Here is a 25,250-nt window from a genome sequence, read left to right as displayed (position 1 = left end):
CCACGTGGAGCGAGCGAGTCCCTACACGCCTACCGCATAACTGTCACCAAAAAACAAATCAAATGGCACACACCACGAACGCAGCCTCCGATTTCCCAGCCATTAGTCTTGTATGAACAATAGAACATTTCCCCTCCTGATTTCATTGCGCCGTCAAACGTTCCAGAATAATGGCAGGGAGAGTTAGGAGGAAACAAACAGCCCGAATAACCTATTCGGGCATCCAAATAAATCACCCTAGCCGGCGTGCAAGAGGAAGAATGGCCCTCGGCTCCCTGAAGCGCAAAGGATCGCTTTCAGGGCAATGCGGGCCGTGCTCAGGGCAGACTGCTCAGGGCAATGCAGACTCCTGCCAAATAAATCCAACCTTTGCTTCCAGGAGGAGGTCACTAAAAACCATGCCAGCGGGTAAGCGCTCGTGGTGCAGTCGGGGCCCCGTGCCATCTATGGGACTTATGGCACCGAAATGCCCCTTCCTTGCCCATCAGGCAACGCTGGCCGACCTTGCCAGGCGCTTCCCACCACCCTACTACTCTCTGAGCCTCGAGGGTGGGCTGGGTGGGAGCGTGATCGGCATCTCGTTTGATCCAGGCTTCTCTAACTTACGGTCGATACGATCCCATCCCCCCCTCCTCCGTCTTTTCTCTCTTTACCTAAGCTGAATGGGCTCCAGCTTTTGCTTCTTGGCTTGGGGCGCCTCTTCTGCCATCTTCATGCTCGTCCAGCGGCCGCCTGCAAGCTGCTCCCAGCTCCTATTATTTATTTATTTTGCAGGCGAATTCACCCAGTTCCTTTCTGGGAAGCCGGCAGGGGGGGAGGAGGAGGAGGAGCAAGAGGAGGCGGGGAGAGATTTACGCACGAAAGCGCGCAGGGTAGGCTGGGCGGAATGCCTGATCCAGCAACGGAGGGGATGCGCGGGCACTGGGCTTAAAAATAAAAAAGGCTGAAAGACTTGGCCCCAGATTTTCAGGTAGGACCGGCGATAATGCAACTCCCAGTTCTGCGCCTGGGTGAATTGTTAGCCAAAAAATTGCAGCTAAGGATGAAAACGCGCCCAGCGAAGTTCGCTGCGCTCCAAAACTCCGGAGCGAGGATGCATGGTTCTTTTTGGACTAGGAAGTGCAATGGAGATGGCAGGGACATTTCTAGGGAGGCAGGCGCCCGGGCCTCTTCCAACCGCGGCTTGCATTTCAGTGCAGGCAGTTTGCAAGGGCGCCCTGCCGGGGTGTGGTTAGCGATGGGGCTGGCCCCATCGGAGGGCTTCGCAGCCATCTTTTTGCCAGCGCTGCTGCTGCTGTGTGGCTTGGCTTGTGCCGGATCCTGCTGCTCTAGAGTCAGTTTTCCGCTTGGAGGGTGAGTTGGTGGAAGGTTCGTGCGTAAAGGCACTTAGTTGCGCGTAGTTACGTTTCAGTTGGAGGTTAAGACTGAACTGGCTGCTTAGTCCCTGACCCCCGCCCCTACTTTCCTGAAGAAAGCCCCGCTGCATGCAATAGGGCTTACTTCTGAGTAGACATGCTGAGGCTTGCGCTGTCGGTGACTCTTTGGGTGGTACCAGCTGGTTAGAGAACTAACAGATATTTCTCGAGTCCAGGCTGCTTGTAAAAATAAATGCGATTTCTGGAAATGCTAGAAATCTTGCTGCCACTTCTGTAATCCTTTGCTGAACTAATTTGGAGGTATTTTCAACTGTTGCGGGTTTGTTTTGGGTGGGGAAATGAGACGTGAGAAATACAGCTGGTCCCGAGGGTTGCATGCACGTTCACCGTTGAGCTAATGGCAGCAATATAACTTAAATTACATGAGGGCTGAAGTTCTAGGTGAATGAAATAACTGGGCTGTTTCCTTGTAATTTGGAAGATGCTTGTTTGTCCTTTAGGCGTGGCAAGATGTAAAAAGCAAAAGACCAAAAAAAAAAAAACCAAAAACAAACACCCATATACATCTCCTCCTCCAGCAGTACCATAAAATAAACTTAACTGTTGTTACACAAACCGGCCTGCAGACTTTCAAATATTGGTTGGTGTTGGCTAACCCTCAGGGGTTTGGGTTCCCCACAAACAAGGGACAGGCAGATCTGAACGGTCCATATCAGACTTCACACCAGGCAGTGGTTAAGGAATCTTAATTACATGTTTGTGTGGCGGCCATTGGCAATTTATAGTTTGCAGCTGGCTAGCAATCCAGAACTGGAAACCCTAGCTTGAAATGGATATGCAAACAATGGTTTGTGCTATTGGATAATTGACAAACCAGAACAGCTGATGGACTATAGAGATAGGAAAGAAAGGAGGGTGATTCAGAGTGTTGCCAGCACCTTCCCTTCCACATCTGAAGCTCTTTTTAGGAATTAAGGGTGCTCTTGTCTGTATGGATGCTGCACAAAGCACCCAATGAAATATTAGGCTGGGTTATAGCAATTGAAGTCAAAAGTAGCTTCTGCTTTGGGGGATGGTGTTGTGTTTAAAGCACAAGGTGCTCATTCTGTTGGCACTGGAATGCACTGGGAAGGTGTTTCCATAATTATTTCACTACCTCTATACAGCTGTCTGCTGAATTTCTTTGCCTTTAGTGTAACTAGGAGAGGAGCAATGGAGCACTTGCTGTGGGCAGATCCTAGTAAGGAGTGCAAAATAGGCATCCAATATGTTGACAGTTGTTAAATTAATCCTGGATTATATCATATTTCCTTTTCAGTATAAACTAATGTTCAGGACGGTAGTTGAAAAGGCAAGTTCTGCTGACTCAAAGGGTTAGTTGGGGCAGTGGTCCTGTTGCAGTGGTCCTGTTTTTTTTGCTGCCATGCTATGTCATGAGTCAGATTCGTTTTCAACTTTGCAATCTTTCAAAACAAGCAAAAGGCCTCTACACATTCCATTGGTACAACCAGGGCAATAGCTTTTATATCTCAGTTTCTATCCCAGTGAAGGACAGTCATAACCATATGACACCTAGCCAGCTTTTGGCAGATAATTTGGGAGCAAGAAAAATCACTGAGATGTGAAAAATTGAAAATTCATTGGTAGCATCCTTAAAAGCCCATGAACATTTTCATCAGTGCTACTGGCAGAAAAGGAAGCTCTCTGTTATTGCGTTGCAAATTGCAAAGATCTTCCAAAGACATTAATGGTTGTGTAATGTATTGATAGCTATTAAAAAGACATTAATCATGTAGAATTTTCTGTTCAGCCTAGAACAATAGGGCGTGTTTTTGGGATGATACTGACTTGCCCTGAGGCTTACACAGTCTTGAGGTGAAGAACTTGCCTCAAGCCTTCCAGATGTTGTTGAACTCTGTTTCCCAGCAACCCCCAAAAAGCTAGGCACCAAATGGCTCCTTAAACCAGGGTTACAGTTGCCAAAACGGAATGCATAGTTGCCATTTTGGGGCCAGATGGCTCAAAAGTCGTATTTTTCACTACAGCTTTTTGGTTCCTGAAATTCATTCTGATTGTGCAGATATACTATAACAGAATTCTACAGTGGTGTTATTAGTGTGTGAAAACAGTCAAGATCCAAGGATTCCCAGGCATGCACCTCCAGATGATGGAGATATCAGATACCATCCTGGTGCATAGGTATTTTCATTTGCTCACAAGTGGCCAATAGCCAGGCCTGGAAAATTTCAAACGCTGCTTGCAGATATTGTTGTACTGCAGTTCCCATAATCACTGACCATTGGCCCTGCTGGCTGGTGCTAAAGGGAGTTGGAGTCATAGAATTAAAGCACTGTAGAGTTGGAAGGGACATCAAGGGTCAACTGGTCCAACCCCCTGCAATGCAGGGATCTTAACTAGATCATACAAGACAGATAACTATCCAACCTCTGCTTAAAAACCTCCAAGGAAGGAGCATCCACAACCTTCCAAGGGAGTCTGTTCCACTGTCAAACAGCTCTTCCAGTCAGAATGTTCTTCCTTATGTCGAATAACATCTGGAGGGGCAGAGGTCCCCCACCCCAGATCTACTCCATCACTCTCTGAACTATCCCTCTTGAACTTCCTTGGTCCTTCTTTTGAAGCTCTGTAAGTTAGTAGTATTAACTGCAACTTTTGCTATTGCTACTGAAATTTGTTGTCTCTTGAAGATTTACTTGCAGAGCCTAATTCTGATTTGATACACAAATAAAATCTAAAGGCTATGCCTGGCTAGCTATTACCATTTCCTCCTCCAGCTAAGTTCCATTGAAGTTTCACTGAAGACTGTATCAATGAAAGTCTGTGCAAAAACGGGGTTTGTCGACTTAGCAGACAAAGAATACGACTTGCTACTTTCCCCAAGGCTGAGATTTTCTAACTGGTGTGTTCCTTTCATCCTGTTAGGTTCCTGGAAAATCTCTTGTCATGGAGCTTTAAAACATGTGGTTAATGCTAGAAAAAACCTTTCATAAACCGGCTGTGTAGATAGTAGTAGCAAATTTATTAAACCAGGTAGCACACTTTTTAGTATTTAAGTAACGCCTTTTACAGTGGCATATTAAAGATAATAATGCATTAGGAAATAAATGGGGCACTTCAAAATGGCTGCTACCATTACTCTTGATTTGTTTATCTTTGCTTAAAAGCAGCTGGCAGTAGAACCCAGATGACTCTCAAAAACCAGTAAAAATGGCTATAATGAGAAACTACTTAGGTATTTTGTAAACGTAAAAATAAAATAAAAACCTCTGGTGAGTTTAACGTAGGACTTTCCATACGTTGACTCCAGCCAAGTGGTATTTAGCTAGTCTGCAAATTGTTTCAGATGCAGCTCTGCAGGCAATTTTTCCTGACTGCTAACTTGGATTACTTTGCAGAAAATTCTGAGTTTCAGAGGCTGGGCTTCAAAGGATGGGTTCTTCCACTGACCCTCTTCCAAACAGCACACAGCAGTTACGTTTATATGTAGCCTGAGCTACCTCTTCTAGTGTATATGGCTCCCCAAAAGTTGCGGGGGGGGGGAGGGAGGGAGCAGATCAACAGCCCAAAATCATTGTTTATTTGCATTAATGTGTGTGAATATGTCTCCAACAGAAAATGATCCACAGTCTGTTTCTTATAAACTGTTCTGGTGATATATTCTTGGAGAAGCACTGGAAGAGCGTTGTCAGCCAATCTGTGTGTGATTATTTCTTTGAAGCTCAGGAGAGAGCGGCCGATGTTGAAAATGTGCCTCCTGTCATCTCCACGCCTCACCACTACCTCATCAGCATCTATCGGGATAAAATATTTTTTGTGTCTGTCATACAGACAGAAGTGCCGCCACTCTTTGTCATTGAATTCCTTCACCGTGTAGCAGACACTTTTCAGGTTAGTCTGTGGAGCAATTGTAGGGTTTCAGAGGGGAAAATGAAGGTCTAATTCCTACGAGTTGCAGGCCTTGGGGAAGTTCTTAGCCAGGTATAGGCAAACTCGGCCCTCCAGATGTTTTGGGACTACAGTTCCCATCATCCCTGACCACTGGTTAGTTAGGGATGATGGGAGTTGTAGTCCCCAAACATGGGGAGGGCAGAGTTTGCCTATGCCTGATCTTAGCCATGTGAGCATTCCACAGGGTGCTCAGTTGCGTTTAAATACACTTGTCACACACTCTGGCCTGTTTGCCTGGAGCAGGCTTCCTCAAACTTGGCCCTCCCGATGTTTTTGGCCTACAACTCCCATGATCTCTAGCTAGCAGGACCAGTGGTCAGGGATAATGGGAATTGTAGTCTCAAAACATCTGGAGGAAGCCTGGCCTGGAGGATTCCTCTCCCACTTTTATATACAACAAGCATTTAACTTTTAGAAATGCTTTGTTTTGTACAATTAACTAGTAATGTAATGAATTAGCCCAGAGTGGGTGAAAGTGGGTAACTAGAATAGAAATAATTTTAGTCAAATACAAAAACAAAGTGGTAGTTAGCTTTTTTTGTTGAGAGGGGCTATTGCTAAGAGGAGCATCTGTCTATATTAGGGGTGGCAGACTTTGACAGATGGGAAAGGCAGCTCACCTAAGAATTATAGGCGCCACTCTAATGTCACAGGTGGGTTGCCCTGGCCACCTGTCAAAATTCTTTGCAGTCCCATCTGAGCATAGGAGAGCAGGGAAACAAGTGGACATCAGCTCTGGCAAGGACTGCTCCATTGCATTGCAATGGAGAAAAAATATCAGGTCTGCTTGCTTTTGCTGCACTCAGCAGTTCATCTTAAGTGTGCTTCAGAAAGCTTGCAGAGCATTAGGCTGTGGCAGTTGCTGAATATAACATGTTTTTTAGGTGAAGGAAAAGCTTTTAACTGGAATAAATCTCCTCCTTTGCATCCTCTGCTTGGTTTAGGATTACTTTGGAGAGTGCTCAGAGACTGCAATTAAAGACAATGTTGTTATTGTCTATGAGCTTCTTGAAGAAATGCTGGACAATGGCTTTCCTCTGGCAACAGAATCCAACATCCTGAAAGAGCTCATTAAACCTCCCACGATCCTGCGCTCCGTTGTCAACTCCATCACAGGTACCACGACAGCTTCCAAACCCAACTAGTTCTTAGCGCTCTTGAAATCAAAGGCTTGACCACTTTGTGCTTCTCCAAAAAAGTTGGTTTGTGCAAATTCAGGAAGAGAAACCTTTGAATGTTTCTTAAGTTCCTGAGCTATGAGCGCAGGATCAGATAACATGCCCTCCGCCTTTGAGAAACTGGCTAGGGCTGATGAGATTTGCATCAGCCCTGTTGGCTGCTCCTGCAAAAGAGGGCCAGACCTCTTATTCCGTGACTGCTAAATTTATCCATCATCATCATTTGCTTTGCAGGGGCTCTGTCAAAGAACTATGTAGTATTTACCAGACCAGCCTATCCACTTGCTTGTTGACACTCTCAAATCACTCCAGATGGCACTGAGCTAGGGCTGGGCGATATATATATATTGACCTGGCAATATATCATGAATCATGATGTATGTGCATGCTATGCAAAAATCACAAAGTGGGAAACACCATGAAGCCAGCCAATGCTCTACATAGCTCCATCCTTGATATATCAAGATGTTTAGCTGGTTATATATCGCAATGTTGAAAACCAGATATCGCCCAGCCCTGGCTGAAGCAAGATTTTCCTTGTTGATTCTTCTGCAAAGATTATTCGTCCATATACACGTTGGGGAAATTGGTGCACAGTGCCTTTAAAGATAATGTATGCTTTGTACCAGTTTACCTCGGACAGATATTAAGCTAATTGGCATGTAGTTTCCTGAGTCCCTTGTTAAAAATCAGCATTACGTTGCCTACTTTCCAGTTATTCAGTAAGGAAGGTGGTGTTGTGTGTGTGTGTGTGTGTGTGTGTGTGTGTGTGTGTATGACAGGGGTTTTGTTTTCTTAGGATATTGATTTCTTACTGGTTTCTTTTGGCTATTCTTGTATTTCCAAGGCAGCAGCAATGTGGGTGATACTCTTCCAACCGGGCAGCTGTCAAACATTCCCTGGAGAAGAGCAGGAGTAAAGTACACCAACAATGAAGCTTACTTCGATGTGATTGAAGAAATAGATGCCATTATAGACAAATCTGGTACGAGGCTTTCAAATGTGTGTTCTTATCCTTGGCAGAGTGAAATGGAAGAGTTAGAGCTGGGGTAGTGCTTCACAAATAGTTTTCAGTAATATCTTTTATATCGTAGCTTGGATTTTGAAGTGCTCAGTGAAATTTGATATCTTAGTACAGTGGTGCCCCGCAAGATGAACGCCTCGCAAGACGGAAAACCCGCTAGACGAAAGGGTTTTCCGTTTTGGAGGCGCTTCGCAAAACAAATTTCCCTATGGGCTTGCTTCGCAAGACAATAATGTCTTGCGAGTTCCTGCGGGGTTTTTTCCCTTTCCCCAAGCCCTAAGCCGCTTATCAGCTGATCCACTAAAAGCCGCTAAACCGCTAATAGTGCTAATCCGCTAACTGTCAATGGGCTTGCTTCGCAAGACGAAAAAACCGCTATACGAAGAGCCTCACGGAACGGATTAATTTCATCTTGCGAGGCACCACTGTAAACCTACTTTACAGGGTTGTTGTAATGTCAATATTAACTACTCACATGTTGTAGATAAGGGGCCAAGGCTGAAACTGAATGACTTTCTTAAGACCGCTTAATGAGGTCATGGGAGGAACAAGATTTGGAAAAGGCACAGCTTGTTCTTCTAGCAGCTATGCCACAGTTGCTAAAAAACATCTTCAGTTGTTGTGGCAATTCAAAAACATAGCCCCAGGGCAAATAATATCCAATGAACTGAAGTCTGCCTGAAGCACATTAAATTACCGTATTTTTTGCTCTATAAGACTCACTTTTTCCCTCCTAAAAAGTAAGGAGAAATGTGTGTGCGTCTTATGGAGCGAACGCAGGCTGCGCAGCTATCACAGAAGCCAGAACAGCAAGAGGGATTGCTGCTTTCACTGCACAGCGATCCCTCTTGCTGTTCTGGCTTCTGAGATTCAGAATATGTTTTTTCTTGTTTTCCTCCTCCAAAAACTATGTGCGTCTTGTGCTCTGGTGCGTCTTATAGAGCGAAAAATACGGTAGTTTATTCACTTGCATGGTGCAAATGACTCCTTAAGGTGTGATCTGCTGATAATCCTCTTTTAAGAGATCGCTCTGTGATCTTTCCTTCCTCGCTGCCAGGCTCCACAGTCTTTGCAGAAATTCAAGGGGTCATTGATGCCTGCATCAAACTCTCGGGGATGCCTGATCTTTCACTTTCTTTTATGGTAAGTCGAGTTTTCGTTTATAGTGTGTGTGCATATTCCTTCTAAATAGTAGTAGAGGTCTGCATTCACCTGAACGCAAATAGAACCCTCCGTACAATCGTGGATCCTCAAGCAGCTGATTGGTGTTGTCAGCGAGTTCCGCTTGGAAAGAAACAGTCAAGATCTCACTTTGGTTCCTGATTGGTCTTTTGTAGCCATGTAGGTATATGATATCAGGTGTGGGAGCAGATGGGCATGGTTTGTGGGGAAACTACCCAAATTACTATTAGTAATTTCTATACTTCATCCAGTGATGACAGGTTGGTTTGCAATATAAATTGAGGCCCAGCTGGGGTTAATCAGGCTTATGGGCCAAAGGTCCCCCCATCCCTGCCTTAAATAACAGTGAATGAGAGGACTTAAAATAATTGTGCAAGAGAGGGATCCACTATCCCAGCACTGTTGGGACAGACTCCCAGCAGTGTGTCCTTTGCCTTGTTACTGTTGCTTCTGGTCGCTCTGGCCAGCCTAAATCTGGGTGAGTGAAGTACCCATGATCTAGATTATTCAACCCATGAGAAGGGGACCGCCGTCTAAGCTCCCAGTCTGCACCACTCAAGCATCAGCCTGCTTTTCCCCCTACCTCCTGTTAACTTAAAACCGGTACTGTATTTCAAGCTGTCAGGGCAGTGTGGAGGGAGCCCTGTCCCTGGGTGGCAGAGAATCCTGCTGTTCCTCAAATTCTAAATGCAGTAAGTTCATTAAAGAAGGGAAAATATATGAAAGGCAGTGAGTATTTATTATTCATTTATTTAAGCACCAACGTGCACAGTTGTGTACAGAGAGTCACTTTGGGGCTCCATGAAGTGCCCAGAAAAAAAAGGAGAAAATAACTTGGGAAGGAAATGAGTAACAGCCTAGGGGGGATCCACCGGCAAAGGCTAACTGAAGCACTTGCAAGCTGCATTCAGGGAATGAGTCTATTATAAACGCCAGGAATCACCTTGAAGGTGAGGAGGAGGCAAATATGTGTATTATGTGACACAGAGGGACTCAGGTCGATCACAGTTTGTTTGTGTGTTTTATACACAAATGAACGCGAGGGATAGATGTTGGCTCTTGAGAGTTGAAGCATAGCATTAATCATTAGCTAGTGCAATCCTATTCATGTTGACTCAAAAGAAAGTCCCACTTAACCCTAAATTAGTTTGCATAGGCTTGCAGCTATTGTCTCCTCCTATCTTCCAAAAACCTTACTAGTTGGCACATGACAGTGACAGTGCCAAATACCAAGGCAGTGAGTTTAAGTGGGCCAGGTTTTGAAAATCTCTAGATTTGCCAAGATCAATGTATTCTAATGAATATGAGAGAAAAACATTGTGATGCTCCAGGATGAATAATGAAATCCTAAAACTGTAAAGTTGGAAAGAACCCTTAGGTCATCTAGTCAATAATTAGTATGACGGAGAAAGTGTTTATCTTGATTCACCTTCTATAGAATCCAAGACTCCTGGATGATGTGAGCTTTCACCCCTGTATTCGATTCAAGCGCTGGGAGTCGGAAAGAGTGCTCTCCTTCATTCCCCCAGATGGAAACTTCAGATTGATTTCCTATCGGGTCAGCTCACAAAAGTAAGTCTGAAGATGAGGGGCTGTGTATATACACCACAGTTGTCTTTGCTGTCATCCACGATCCTGCTAAACTCTAATCTTTTCGTTGGTGCCGTATGCATGCTGATACCTTTCTGTAACCTGCATAGTTTCTAAGACAGGTCTTAGAAACACAGGCTAATATTGCTGCTTATTTCTGTGCCTAACAAAAACTGAGCATCTCTGTGTGCAAAAAATTAGGCAAATCCCTACCCACAGACTCAGAAGTGGTTTTGTTATGAGGATCCCATAGTTTGCTGAAAGCCAGTTTACACTGTTGATGAAAGCCAGTGTGGTGTAGTGGTTAAGAGCGGTGGACTCGTAATCTGGTGAACTGGGTTCGATTCCCCGCTCCTCCACATGCAGCTGCTGGGTGACCTTGGGCTAGTCACACTTCTCTGAAGTCTCTCAGCCCCACTCACAGAGTGTTTGTTGGAAGGGAGGAAGGGAAAGAAGATTGTGAGCCGCTTTGAGACTCCTTAGGGTAGTGATAAAGCAGGATATCAGATCCAAAGAAAATGACACGCTCTCTCCAGTTCACATACCCATTCACCTGTTGTCAAATGAGGGTGGGTTAGGTGTAAATTATTTTTAGAGGTTAGGATTTTTTTCACCAGTGGTAGGAGTGGCTGGCTTTTTCTCGTAACAGTAATGGAGGTTCTTTTGGTGACTGCCATTGCCACCCTCCATGGCATGTATGTGGGTTACTCAGGGAGGTGGATGGCAGTCACTGAGACAAACTCCTCTTGTTGTTATTTTAAAAAGCAGGGAAATCTGTTAGTAAGCCAACACCAGCTATGTGGAACAGTTCTATGGCAGAACATTTCCAAGATTCAAAGCCATTTGTCTAGGAGTTTGTCTAGTAGTAGTCTTGCGGCAATCTCTCATGTCCATTTAGTATAACTGTAAATTGTGTTTCTTATTATTAGTTTCAACTGTTTTATTGATTTATTGCATAGTTGTATAGCATACTCTGTTCCGAAGGGGAGAAGGTCATGGCTGCCTGGGAGTGGGCCCCAGCCAGCAGAATGGCTGGGGCAGGTTCCACAGTGGGGGATGCACTGGGACACCTGGTCTTAGTGATCACGGGTAGGAGGAGGAGTTACGCTAGGACCAGACCACGTCATTGCTGAGGAGGCAGGTTTAGTCGTTGTTTGAAGACTATCCCGGCCTCCAGGTCTGGCCTTGACCAGAAGGATACTGGAATCAACAAGGGAGACCTACATGACCCTAAGGTGCTGCTGTGCAATGCCAGGTCAATGATTCACAAGACCACTGTCATCCACAACTTGATCGTGGATGGAGGACTTGACCTGGCATGTGTAACAGAGACTTGTTTGGATGAGGCAGATGGACCTGTTCTTGCTGCTGCTTGTCCACCAGGTTTCTCTTATGCACAGCAACCCAGGTCATATGGCTGGGGAGGGGGGTTGCAGTGGGTTTTAGGAAGTCATTAGTTTGCATCAGGTGTCCTATTGGGAAGACCCAGTTTTCTGAGTGCATGTTGTCAAAGTTTGGCAATTGGGGCAATATGAGATTCCTTTTGGTGTACTGACCTCCCCGCTGCACCAACGATTCTCTCCCTGAGCTGCTTCAGGTGGTGACAGATGTTCTGCTGGAGACACCTAGTTTGGTTGTCCTAGGGAATTCTAACATCCATGCCAACACAACCTTGCAAGGGGCTGCTTGGGACTTTGTGGAAAGCATGGCTTCCATGGGGCTGTCCCTGAATAAGTTTGGCCCAACTCATAGCTGCAGACATGCCTTAGATCTGGGTGGGAAAGAGAGTGGAGGGGCTGTAAGGCAAACTAGATTTGGGCTTGATTTATAATACAGGGAGAGAGAATCATAGAATTGTAGAGTTGGAAGGGACCCTGAGGATCATCTAGTCCAACCCCGTGCAATGCAGGAATATGCCGCTGTCCCTTATGGAGGATCGAACTGGTAACCTTGGCATTATCAGCACCATGATCTAACCAACTGAGCTATCTAGGGAGTGGAAGCAGAACCAGGAGTTCACTGTTCTGACCACTTGCCTTCATTCATTGACAAGCCTCCACTTCCCAGTGTGTAAAACAGCATCTCATATTTGATATGTGTCCACACGGTTAATGACTGCATTTAATCTCCTTTTTGAATGTATAGTTTGGTGGCCATCCCAGTATACGTGAAGCATGCGATTGGCTTCAAGGACAACTCATCTTCGGGAAGATTCGATGTCACAATTGGGCCCAAACAGAACATGGGGAAGACGGTGGAAGGAGTCCTCATGACCGTTCACATGCCAAAAGCGGTGCTCAACGTGAACCTTACAGCCACACAAGGCAACCACACGTTTGATCCTGTCACCAAAGTAAGTCCTGTTGTCCTCTGTGGGTTCTATAACCCACCTTTTGTATAATTTAGAGGGGCTTGCTCCAATGAAATGAAAAGGGGGTGATGCTGCCATGTGTAACGGAGCATTGGACCAATTCATATGGCCACTTGACCTTCTCTAATCTCTGCTTAAGTGTGCTCACCTTCGACTGCCTTATGGGATGCTGGGAACACGTGACAAGACACCTTTGGGTTGTATTCAGCACTGTGCAAGCAGCATTCTGCTTATGCAACAGGACCCCCACTTCCTCCCTTCTCCCTGTGCATCCCCCAAAATCTCCATCCAGGGAGTGCATGGGGGGTGGGCTTCAGAGGAGAGGAGATAAGGGAAAAGTTCCATTGCGCAAGTGGAAATCGGCAGCCTAGGATACAAGCTCACGCCTGATACTTGAGCTTTTCTTGCTGTTTCACACAACTGCTTTACTTGAATACAGCCTTGCCAGTGTGAGCTAAATGCCCTGTCATCACACACACACTTACCTAACACAGGGATGTTGCAAGTGTAGCCCTGGCTCATGGTTCTCGAGCAAATGATTAGAAATAGCCAGGTTAATGACACTCGAGAATTGCACAGAATTTGGAGTCCTGTAAATCTTTCACTCGAAAGGGTAAGGCCTCGTGACCATCGTCTTCCCTGTACATCCCACTGACTCCTCATTTTTCTGCTGATTTCTTTGCTTGCCAGAAACATTGCAAAAACAGCTGGGTGCAGAATAAAACCCAAAGATTGCTTATTGTGCACGAATGTCCTCAAATGGATATTAATTAGGGTAGTTATTTTGCATTCCATTTGCCTCGACTGAAACAAATGTTTCTGGCCAGCTTTTCTCCCTCAGCTTCTCCTATTAAGGTTACAGTCCCAAGTACCCGATTTAGCAGTAAATCCAACTGAACTGTGAGGCTTACTTCTGAGTAAACATGGATAGGATTAGGGTGTGAGGCTGCATTCATGCACATGAGCCCTTGTAAATCCTGCTCAAACAAACAAAGAATTCCTTCCAAGCAAACAGGGTTAGGGGGTGAGGATCAGGCTCGTTCTTGGAAAGAGCCCCAAGTGGAAGAATATTCTGTTGCTTTCTTTCCCTTGTTTCTGTTGCTTTTTGGTTTAGAAATGTAGGTTAAGAGCTTGCTAGCAGCAACAAAGCTGTTTGCTTCAGGATCCTCAGCCAGGCCTTTAGCGTGTATCCTGTCCAGCTTTTGCGAAACAGTTTTCTCTGTTTTTCCCCTGCTTGAAAGAGCAGCTGCTTCATCGCGAGAAAGCCGCAAGCCGGTTCAAACAGGACAGGGTGCCTTAGCCAGTTATTTAAATCTCATCTTCAGGACATGCACACTATAATATGCGGGTGACAGTGTTGACTTTGTTCACAGGAAAAGCAGTTTGGAAAGGCACTGTTACCACTACTGTTTGTTGTTTAGGTGTTAACATGGGATGTTGGCAAAATCACCCCTCAGAAGCTGCCCAGCCTTAAAGGGTTGGTGAATTTGCAGTCTGGAGCGCCCAAGCCAGAAGAAAACCCCAACCTGAATGTTCAGTTCAAGATACAGCAGCTGGCTATTTCAGGTAAGGTGCTTATCCCATTGGCCTGGAGCAGGACTTAGCGTTGAATTTCTCTCCCAAACTTCAGGGAACACGCAGCAGGTTGGGGTGAACGTAAGACTTCAGTAGCATATTTCAGTTCTTGAAGGTGACATGCTTAGGCAGATGGGCCAGTTCCTGAGTTTCAGCTCACAAGCACAGCCAAGAAGCAGGAGAGGGACTAGCTTTCTCACCATGCGATGGGACAAACAGAAGGGGCAGCAAACTGCAAGGAAATTGAGCAAACTGCAAAACAGATGTAGCTCTCACCAGCTCCCCACCACCACCACTTTCTCTCATACAAGAGAGATTGTACTGTATGATGACGTAAAATGTGTTTTACGGAGGAAAAAGTACTTTTATAAGGAGATAATGTTTGCGTGAAGTTTGGGTTTAATTCTGAAACCACTGGGCTGTTTTTGAGAAACCTGCTGCAGCTGGAGCTTTTCTTAATAGAAATAAAAATCTGATTTAAATCAGTATCTAAAAGTATCCACCCTATCTCCTGCAATAAAGGCCGCCCCCTCTACCTCTTATCTGCCACAAATGGCATTTCAGTAGTCTGTATAGACTGTGGGACCTGCAAAAATACTGCAGTTTGTCCACCAGGAGGAATGTTCCTTTTCAAGGCACCAGCCACTCCTTCTCCAGAATACTAAGAGCTGCATAGTTAGGAAAGGGGTGGTGCAGAGGGTGGCCTATTTGGCACTTCCCATCTCCCAAAGGTCGGTGAGCACACTCAGTCTTCATTGGGCTCTTCTTGGGTGGGGTTTGCCCCCTTTTGAACTTTAATTAAGTTTTGCATTTCTGCATACTGCAGAGTTCATCTGAACACATTGACCCGGCCTCCTTGTTCCTTAGCAGTCCCATTTTGGCTCCAGTCCTGTCGATAATCAGTCACCCAGGTTTGCTATTAGAGGAAGGAGCTGTCTGTTTTGCTGACTGCAGAACTGGGCTTTGGGGCACAATCTTGGCATCCACCATAAAGAGTGTTTTTCCCCCTTATAGCTATGAAGATAGCAAATGTCTGATGCCTGCTGAAATCTTAAAAGTCTCAGAAGTGGCTGAAGATTGCCACTGCCTAAAGGGCTGTGGGTGGCCTCAGAGCCCTGCTTAACGTTCTACCATGTTCATATTTTAGTGGGGTGGTTCAGAATTTGACCCTCTATAATATTGCAAGATGAGCACTTATAGACAACATTTTCTCTATGTGATGTTTTGAATTCTGCATGTTTTAGTAACTAAGTTACAGTGTGGCATTTTTTATAGCAAGCGACAAATGCAATGAATAATAGCAGCATCTATCTCCATGACTAGCAAAAGGGGGCTAATTTGAACAAATTCAGCTGTTCATGGTGCAGAATTGTAACCTGAAATTGACACATACCCAGTTGACCTTTCCCACGCTGATGCTCTCTAGTTATTTTGGACAACGATACCCATTATCTTTTACCGCTGATTATGGCTGATGGGTATCCAACAACTGAAGGGCACCAGCTTGGGGAAATAAAGCTCATTCCAAGTTATATCCCCTATAAATTGGGAAACTGGCTACTCTGAAGGACTGACTTGCTGTCAGTACTTGTGCTGAACAGATTTTTTTCATGAGGGGGTTCCTCCGTTGTAAGAGTTGGACTCTGTTTAAAGATTGTGTCCCTAAAACCTATCTTGTTCCTTATTTCAGGGTTAAAAGTAAACCGCCTTGACATGTACGGAGAAAAGTACAAACCGTTTAAAGGTGTGAAGTACATCACAAAAGCAGGGAAATTCCAAGTGCGAACATGAGACTCGAGATCCCTGCTTTCTTGGCAGATCAATGTTGGGTTTTCTTGGGATTCCCCCACCCCAGTTGAGGGGAGACTCGGTGACTCCAGTTACACTAGATGCCAGTTTTAACAGTTCCTCTTGATTAGACTCATTCCCATGCACTACACCTCTTCAAATTAAATCATAGTTTAAATAGGTCTTTCTATATGGCTTTGAAATTAACTTTTCTGTAACAGTTCCCTTTTGTGGGCTGATGGGTTAAATGACTTGTGATTGCAACTGAGGACTGTCTGCAGAGCCAGCTAATACGTTACACTGCCAAGCATACTACCAAAGCACAAGAGGAATGCAGGAACATTTGGACACACACTTTGGGACATCGCTGAAGGTAACTGACATTCTTCTTATAGCCTGTTGGAAAGATTATTAGGGCATGTCACTTTCTAAGTCCTATTCAGAAACAAAAGGGGGGGGGGCAGAGGGCACAGTCCTCTGGCCAGAGGGATCTTCAGTGGTACGAACAAGGCTTTCCCTGCAATGTTTACAACATGCTGCCTTTCAAACCTAAACTGTTTTTTGCCTTACAAGCTTGTGTATTCAGCAGACAATCTGTAGCCAATTCTGGATTTTCTACAACTTGCTTTACTTTGAAGGTGAAAAATGTATGGTAGTGGAGTCTTTGCATTGTCCCAATAGGTGCCACCACTTTGGAAAGTTTTTTTTCCCCTCTACGCAATTTGTTTGTGCCATGCAAACCTCAAGAGCAGCTTAACAAGGTTGTACTATTTGTAATGAAATAAAAGGGAATTCAGCTGTACTGCCTGGTCATTCGGTTAATTGAGTTACTGAAATGCGTACACAATGAGCTTTCGTTAAAAGGTTGTGCATTTAGTGCTGGCGCTACTGTGCCAAACAGTCTATATTCAATGAGCAAAGTCATTTCCCCTTCAAACCTGAAAATACTGACCTAAGTGGACTTTTTATACAAATGCATTTTATTTTGTTTGAACAGAACAAAGAAGGTTGAAAATATTAGCATATACAACAAAATTCTGGTTTATAAACAAGGTATTTAGTGGCAAAATGCTCCCAACTGACATTCAAGTTTGCTTCATCTTAGGTCTGATGAACAAGTGTTCAGGAAAGCATAAATTGCATAAAGTGTGGAGGATATTAATTTCTATAAAAGACTTTAGAACTTAGTAAAACATTCTAAAGAAATATCCAAGGCAAATATGAGTCAGAGCTTTCCTTCAAACATTCCTTAACAAAAAGCAGTCTTTGGTATAAACCGTCATGTAATTAAAGGCATTAGTAATATTGCATTAATACAAAGTCAAGCTATTAAATGGTGATGATTTTAAAAGCTCGTGATGAAAAGGCTGGACTATATGTTGGTAAAAGACATTCAAAGTCTCCTCTTCCTGCTGAGTTCATGCAAACCAAGCAAAGGCAACAAGGCATCCAGACTAAGGCTGTGATGTTCCCTTTCATCTTCTGGTTGTGGCTACTTATTGCCAGAAACCTATGTGACAATTTTGAGTACCGCGCAGTCACTAAGTATTCAGGAAAAGGTGGGCAAGCAAATTCCCTTGCTCTAGGCAGTTGTAAAGAAGTCATTAAAAGGTCATTTCTGGGTTTTAAAATAAAATTCCCTTTTAAATTGCACCAGAAAGAGGGGGCACAGAAGTTAAGTTTAAAGAAACTTTTAGCAGGTAAACAAGTGCCGCCTCTTAAGCACTTCTATAGGTCTCCTGAGCATGAACCTCTGTTGCGTGACAGCATAGGGGCACTGCAGCATCAGTACATAATTTATTGGCAAATACACAAGCAATTCAGAAGTAGGACTAGTGATTTGCGCAGGAACATCGCCCTGCAAAAGACAAGAGGTGCTCTTTCATTAGTGTCAGTGGCGCTTCTGCGAGAGGTATCTCTGATGCACGGGGCCCTAAATTATCTGCTCTATGCAACTGCGGAAGACAACGGTGTGTAGATCAGTACGAAAATAAAGTCATACTACTTCAGCACTAAGCATCCTAAGTTTCCCTACCATGGTTGAAAGAGAACATTCCATTTGCCAGCCGATTCAACTGATGAGCACTGGATTTGAGGAGTGTTTCACTGTGTAAAAGCCCAAAGTGATCATTATTTGTGTTACCTCATAGGAGACGTTCTGCTTTCGTACCTTCTCCAACACATCCCAATGGTGATTGGCTAGAACAGAGAAAGAACTGTTCCGCTGCTAAAGCAAGCAGGATAATCAAAACAAAACCTGATATAAACACACATTTTTGTCCTATGGGTACAATTTTTAAAAAAAGGACAGGGAGGACAAGCAAGACATAGCCTCATGCCAGTGGGAACAGGCTGAAATATAATTTGAAACTCTCCCAGCTGTTTTGTTCCTGGCCAAAGAGTAAGGGATACTGCATAATCTTTCCCTGCTCCCTCTCAATTAAATTCTCCAAATGTTTATTAGTGGTCAGTTTCATCACCAATAAGGTGTTGAACTGACTAATGGCTGGCAGCTACTCCCAGATTTTGATGGCTTTGAGATCACTATTGGGCAGAATAACGAGCAGCAGCTTTTGAGCACAGCACCTCTTCCCTTACAGCAAGGGAAAACTTTTGAAAGAAATGAAACAAACTCAGTAACACACTGGTTTTTTAAAAAGTTAGAGGAAAGGGAGCAGAAAACGGAAGTGCTGGACTGTTCTGTCTTCTGATTGTCCCTCACAATAAACAGCTAAGCAAACCAGCTTCCCAGAGTTTTCATCCATGCTAAAGTGAAATCTGCATATACTGCCTCTCCTAGAAAACCACTGGAATATATGCTGCAGAACAGGGAGGGGCAACTGAGGTTACAGAGTTCATGAAAACGGGAGATATAAAAAACCCTCAAAAGCAAAGAGAGAAAAGCTTGTCGTTGTGGAAGCTAATTGTGGTGAGGTTAGATACCAAAGGTAGCTCAGCACACTTATGAAAGCCCTTAAGAGAGGGAGTTCCAGGGGAGGGGGCTAGTTTTAATCGCTCAAGCACCTTTTGGCTGTTTACAGAATTCTCTTTGCTCCAACAAGGGGGTTTTCTATTAAAAAAAATATGCTTAGGGGAAAGGCAGCGCTCTACTGGTACCAAGGAGTTTTCCTGACCCAGCGTAGAGTGAATCCAGCATCTGTTCTTATTTTAATGGAGGCAGCCTCAGCTTCCCGAACTGTTTCCTTGACAGATTGCATAAGGTTCTGGGCGTTGTGAACCAACATCTCCGTGGCCTGCAGAAGAGAGAGTTGTTTGAAAGCACTTTAAAAACAACAACATAAAAACCACACAGGCATTTTCAGATGACAACCTGAGAGGCATGGTTCATTTTTAGAATAAAGAGCATCAACAAAAGAGGCTGAACTGGCAGCAAGCCCATTCTAGTATGTGGGCATCTAACAAGGTCTCAAGAACTTCATGCTAATATTTTAAATCTGGCTTTTCATCAAGGGGGGGGGGGAGCATCTGAAGACAAGCTGTGTGCTTTAACAGTGTCAATCCAATGTCCAACCTGAAAATCATGATTCTAAAGCACCACGCACAGCCCAAATGACACCAAGTATGCAAACATCTGACAGAGATGTTTTTATTTTAGTGGAATTTTCCACTCAGCCTCCCTGTGCTCCCTAATAGGAGCTGGAGTGCAGCAACATCGGGGTGGGGGTGGGGGGAGACCACATCAAATACCTTGCCATAGACTCTTCTGGAAAATGCCAGCTGTAGGTTCCAACTGTTTTGCCCTATATGTGCCAATACAGCTCTTAGCTGCACATAGTGATCTCCGACTGGGCTGGCAGTGATTGGGACATTCACATCCAACAGAGTTAAAAGAGTGCTGAGAGACAAGTTCATGGGATGTACATTCAGCTTCTGCTCTAACCCCTCTGCAACTAGCTTTGCAAAAGTATTTCATAGAATTGTAGAGTTGGAAGGGACCCCGAGGGTCATCCAGTCCAACCCACTGCAATGCAGCAATCTCAGCAAAAGCATCCTTGAGAGACGGATGCCCACCTACTTGCCTTACTCTAAAAAAAGAACAACATGCATCTGTAAGAAGAGCCCTGGGGAGGTCTGGGAAAGGTGCATCTTCTCCAACATCCAGCACCCAGGCAGAGAAGCCCATAGGTGAGGCATGAAAAAACAGTCCCAATCTCCATTGACAGTCTGGATCCCACCCCAGGAATTTAGAGGTACATTGCCTATGAAAATGGAGTCCCTTTATCTTAACACAGCTAGCGGCCGTGAGGATCAGTCCTTTGGGCATTTGTCTAACCCCTTTTTAAAACCACCAAAGCTAGTGGCCACATTTTTCTAATGGAAAGCAAAATCTGACAGTCACAGGGAAGGTTTGGGATAATTGTCCCCAACAGCAAAACAACATCTGCGTTGGATATTGATAAAAACTGGTGGCTTACGGCAGCATTCAGGCAAACCAAAGAACCATTCATTTATATCCACCAGAGGGTGCTAGTTAATAGCTATTTAAACAGGCTGTGGGAAATTTTATTAAGCAAGAAACCCAGGTCTACCTTTGGATCATAAATTATATTTTGTTGCAGGACATGAACACAGCAAAAACAAGGGACAGTTTGCCACTGAGTGTTACCTGACAAAAAAGCACATCCTAGTTTTCTAATGAGTGTCAGTTCGTCATAGTCATACTTGTTTTGAATCTACAAAGCGTCATGCACGTAGAAATAAGCATACCTTTAGCCACACCTTTCAGTTACTCTAGCAAGAAAACTTACAAGAGCAAAAGGATAGCAAGGGAGGCCCTGCTGGCAGCTGACATCATTTCACCAATCGTGCAAAGCCTGATGTAGTGGACAATTCCAAGCTTGCAACACACGCACACCCTTGTGGCCGGCGTGAGAATTACCTGTTCAGACTCCTCGTCGCTGATGTTAGTGCGGCCCAACATGGTGGCTTTGACAGTGGAGAGGATTTTGAGTTGCGTGCTGATGGTTGGGATTCGCTCGCAGACCTGCATGGAAACAGAATTGCACAGCTGAGAAACTGTCTATATAAAATTATACCACTCTTCTCATGTGTGTTTTTCGCCCAAAAAAAAACAGCAGTGGCAAGCATAAGTGTTCTTTTTCCTTGGTTATTTCCCACTCCTCTTCAAGCCACCCATGTTTTTCTCAAGAAACACGGCAAGCTGCTTCAGTGGTAGGGAACTAAGGTATCATCTAAGTTGTCTTATTTCCTCAAGGACTTGTGGGCAGATTTGGGGTCACTTTCTATTATTATTATTATTATTATTATTAATTATTATTATTATTATTATTATCAGTGATATACCACCCTAATATCAGGGTGGTTCACAAGATAAAAATGCAAGATAAAAACACAAATAAGTAGTTAAAAACAACAAAACAATAGCCCCCACCCCAACTCCCACAAACACATTTAAAAGGCTGCAGAATATCATTGCTTGCTTTGCCACAAGTCCTAGAGATTCAGAGGACCAGCTATCTATTTGAAGGCTGGCATTTGCCCACGCTGCTCTGCAAGGCTCTCTGCACAAGGGGCTGCTCCTTGCAGGCCCCTTTGCATTCAGCTGCACTGTGCTGTGCTTGTGGCAGCGAAGCCTCAGGCTGAGGTGGTACAGGGCCACAGAAAGCGCAGCTGCTCAGGGAATTAGATAGTCCGCAGTCCGATGTCTATGAGACCCTAAACTTGTCTGGCCAGGATTACATTGTCATGCAGGAGAAGATAGGAGCGCTGTTGAGACCAGTCGAGAAACAAGCAGGCTAAAACAAAGCTGTTGCCAGGATGAAAGACCTTGGCTGGATAGTTCTGCCATCTGTGGCACCTACCGTTACTGCCGCATTGTGACCTGGCAAACTTAAAGTAGGCCACAGGTCCAAAAGAACGAGGAGGGCGAATTTGAGCAAGCCAGCCCACTGTCTGGGCTCTCAAGTAGCCCCCCTGCTCCAAAACAAACCCATCTCTCAGTGGCGTGCAGTGAAATAGGGGTACAGTTAGGGCCAGAGGCAACCAGCCTGTGAGGACAACCAGGATACTGCATGTGTGACGTCGCAATGATGTGCAGGTGAGTATCACACCTCCCTCCCTGAACTGGGCCAAAGCTTCCTGGGCTTTGAGAAGGAGACGTCAGGGGAACATTTAGGAGACTAGCCTAGTAAGGGGGGGGGGGGAGGTAAAGGACATCTGAACGGTTAAGTCCAGTCAAAGGCGACTACAGGGTTGGGGCGCTCATCTCGCTTTCAGGCCGAGGGAGCTGGTGTTTATCCATAGACAGCTTTCTGGGTCATGTGGCCAGCATGACTAAACTGCTTCTGGTACAAGGGAACACCGTGATGAAAGCCAGAGTGCACGGAAAGGCCGTTTACCTTCCCGCCACAGTGGTACCTATTTATCTACATGCAGTGGTATGCTTTCGAACTGCTAGGTTGGCAGGAGCTGGGACACAGCAATGGGGGCTCACTCTGTCGTGCAGATTCGAACTGCCAACATTCTGATCAGCAAGCCCAAGAGGCTCAGTGGTTTAGACCACAGTGCCATCCACGTCCCTGCCACTAGCCTAGTCCCCTGACCGCATGCCATCTCTGATACCAATGCCAGCTCTCACCGCTTCCCTGCCTTCTTCAGGCAGTGGCTGGTGACCCACCTGCAAAAGGTTTGTCCTGATGCGCTTGTCAGTGCACTGCTTCGCCACCTCCTTGGCCAGCCTGGTGACTTCGTCGGAAGCTTTCGCGATATCCTTGGCACACTGGATGAGAGCCCGCTTGTTCCCACTGCCGCCTCTGACCAAGCGCGACATCTCGGCCATGAGGAGGGCCATCCGCTTGGCGGCGGCGATGATGTCGTTGCCCTGGAAAAGAGCAAGGGCAGCCATGAAAGCTTGGGAGCCAGACATCGGCCCGCGCCGTCACCCCTGGGAGGTGCTCTGGGAGGGCAAGGAAGAGACGTCCTGTGCGGTGCAGAGGCCGCTCCACAAAGAGCACTGGAAAAGAGCTTTGCCCCAAAGGCCAGTTGTGAAATACTTTCTCTCCCCCAAAAAGTGAAAAACAAGCTTTGGCCCGTAAAAAAATAAAAATACGTTGTGGACACGCAGTGTTAGTTTGTTGCTGAAGTGAAAGCGGCTAAGTTCAGACAGTTTTACCAGTTAAACATTTATCCTTTTAATAAGGGTGCAAGAAGATTGCCTTAAGTTTAAAGCATCCAGTGTTATGAAGGTGAATATTCTTAATATCAACATACAAATGGACATGGCGCATCCCAATTTGGCACTCTACAGTCACAGATGACAACTAACTTTTCTGAGGGGGACACAGCTGAGGGAGAAGCCAGAGTGTCAGTTAATCCTTTTGATTAGCTGTATATGTAAAAAGGCATGCTTAGATGGTAGCAGGTTTTTTTTAAAATAATGTAAATTATTTTTAATAAACCACCAGTTATTCCACGTAAAAGGAAGCGGCGCTTCTAAGATGAAGCCTGCTGCAAGGTGTGTACGCATCATCTGAAACCTCAAAAGAGAAAAATCTTCAGGACTTAGTCATTTGCAAACATATGAAGCTATTATTTGTCAACTGGCAAACTCTCCTGTCGTGAAAACCAACTACCACTTAATTCATCAAGTTGACAGCCTCGCTGTAAGAACTGCCACCTTTCCTCCACTTAGGACAATCTCATCTTCCTTCAGTGGAGAAGAAAGGCATTGGGCTGCACTTGGACATCACGCTAAACTATAGGTTATGCAGCTGGCCTAGCAATACAGTCGTACCTTGGAAGTCGAACGGAATCCGTTCCGGAAATTCGTTTGACTTCCAAAACGTTCGGAAACCAAAGTTCGGCTTCGGATTGGCTGCAGGAAGCTCCTGCAGCCAACAAGAAGCCCCGTCGGACGTTCGGCTTCCAAAAATAGTTCACAAACCGGAACAGTCACTTCCGGGTTTGCTGCATTCAGGAGCCAAAACGTTCGAGAACTAAGCTGTTTGAAAACCAAGGTATGAGTGTAGTTTGTTGGGGGTGAATTAAATTGACAAGCTACAGTTAATCAAAAGTAGTATCAAAAGTTTCTTCACTCCTGCCTACTCATGGCCACACCAGAGCGGAAGTGGGAGAGTTTGCAAACTTGAGGCTGAACAGCAACCATTCAGTTCAACTTGTAACACAACTTTTTAACAGCCACTGTTTTGAGAGGGAGTTCTTTATTTTTGAGGGACAATATAAATAACTGGTGTTTGAAATAACATTTCTCTAGATTAAATACTATAGCTGAAAAAGTATTCAAGATCAATGTAATCAATTCATTTAAAAATAAATAAATCTGTGAGGTGTTTTTGTGCTTAGTTAGCATGACATACTGACCAACAGCAGTGAGAAATTAGGAAAAAGTGCCTGGACTGTAATCTTTTGCATGCAGGAAAGTGGCTGTTAGGCATTAGGACTACCGGAAGAAAAGTGTTTGTAACAACGGCAACAACAAAAGGCATACACTGTGATGATAGCTGCAGAAGGGGACTTGTGGTCCTTATGGACATATTTCCATTATGCAGTGCAAAAAAACAGCATGTTGTACACATTACAAAAGGCTGCTGAGTTGCAAAAGTCTGAAGAGCCATATCTTGTTCAGGAGTCTCTTCACACATTTGTTTTTAACCAGTGCACTGAAAATACTGTGTGTGGTGTGTGTATTTGTACAAATGAAATATGCATGTGCAAACATGCATGTTCCACCACACAAATTGCGTATCACCATCGCAGGAGCAATGAGCCAGGGTGCTAAACATGTGCTTGTTGCTGTGATGAGTAACGGTTAAGAGTGGACTGCCAGCCCCCTTGAGCAATGAAGGCCATGCGTCTTCTCAGCTGGTTTCTGAAGAGTAGAAGGCAAAGCAGAGTGTAAAATGAGAGAGGCCTTCGCACCATGATGGTGGCAATGGTGGCAATGGCAGGTTCCGGGTACCATTTAAGGGAGAGAGAGATCTAACCCATGAAGCACAATGCATCAACATGTTCTCATGTACATCTCACTTAAAATGAATGGGAGGCTTCTTCATTCATTTCAAGGAGATTTGCAAAGGAGAAAAAGTGTGCTAAATTGTGCCCCACATTAACCTACACATGGACAAACACCATGTGAATTTTGCGCACAGGCACCAAAAGATCACCATTACTGACTGAAAAGACAATGAAAGAAAGAC

The 25,250-nt window shown here is 44.8% G+C and overlaps 3 protein-coding genes across 6 annotated transcripts in view; 1 reads left to right on the top strand and 2 right to left on the bottom strand.

The window, feature by feature from the left end:
* The window catches only part of ADK (adenosine kinase), a 199,744-nt gene extending 198,932 nt beyond the window's left edge, over positions 1–812 (bottom strand). Inside the window, exon 1 of the mRNA XM_081864403.1 lies at positions 654–812. Coding sequence (XP_081720529.1) covers positions 654–715 — 62 coding nt within the window. The 5' untranslated portion in view covers positions 716–812. The remainder of the gene's footprint in view (positions 1–653) is intronic.
* Positions 813–1,212: 400 nt separating this feature from the next.
* Positions 1,213–16,855, top strand: AP3M1 (adaptor related protein complex 3 subunit mu 1). The gene is made up of 9 exons (XM_081864377.1): positions 1,213–1,353; positions 5,010–5,285; positions 6,290–6,461; positions 7,371–7,508; positions 8,605–8,690; positions 10,168–10,301; positions 12,465–12,672; positions 14,112–14,256; positions 15,956–16,855. The coding sequence occupies exons 2-9, from the start codon at positions 5,013–5,015 to the stop codon at positions 16,054–16,056; spliced, it is 1,257 nt and encodes a 418-aa protein (XP_081720503.1). The 5' UTR covers positions 1,213–1,353; positions 5,010–5,012; the 3' UTR covers positions 16,057–16,855.
* A 160-nt stretch (positions 16,856–17,015) lies between these two features.
* VCL (vinculin) overlaps positions 17,016–25,250 on the bottom strand; it is an 88,191-nt gene continuing 79,956 nt past the window's right edge. For 2 of the 4 annotated variants that reach the window (XM_081864238.1, XM_081864239.1), the window contains exons 20-22: positions 22,712–22,915; positions 20,954–21,058; positions 17,016–19,307 (exon numbers count right to left, since the gene is read on the bottom strand). In XM_081864238.1, the coding sequence (XP_081720364.1) occupies positions 19,161–19,307; positions 20,954–21,058; positions 22,712–22,915 (456 nt within the window). In that variant the 3' untranslated portion in view covers positions 17,016–19,160. The remainder of the gene's footprint in view (positions 19,308–20,953; positions 21,059–22,711; positions 22,916–25,250) is intronic. The other 2 variants (XM_081864240.1, XM_081864241.1) reach the window with 1 other exon arrangement.

The sequence above is a fragment of the Podarcis erhardii genome (assembly GCF_964252035.2).
Source record: "Podarcis erhardii genome assembly, chromosome: 5".
Taxonomy (NCBI): Eukaryota; Metazoa; Chordata; class Lepidosauria; order Squamata; family Lacertidae; genus Podarcis; species Podarcis erhardii.
The sequence above is the reverse complement of the archived record's forward strand: the minus strand, read 5'-3'. Positions and strand labels throughout refer to the sequence as shown.

Bases quoted from the DNA above. Each gene is read 5' to 3' on its own strand.
- AP3M1 (XM_081864377.1), top strand. From the start codon at position 5,013: ATGATCCACAGTCTGTTTCTTATAAACTGTTCTGGTGATATATTCTTG. The intron at 7,509-8,604 runs GTACGAGGCTTT...CCTCGCTGCCAG, and splicing joins TGCCATTATAGACAAATCTG to GCTCCACAGTCTTTGCAGAA. The intron at 10,302-12,464 runs GTAAGTCTGAAG...TTGAATGTATAG, and splicing joins TATCGGGTCAGCTCACAAAA to TTTGGTGGCCATCCCAGTAT.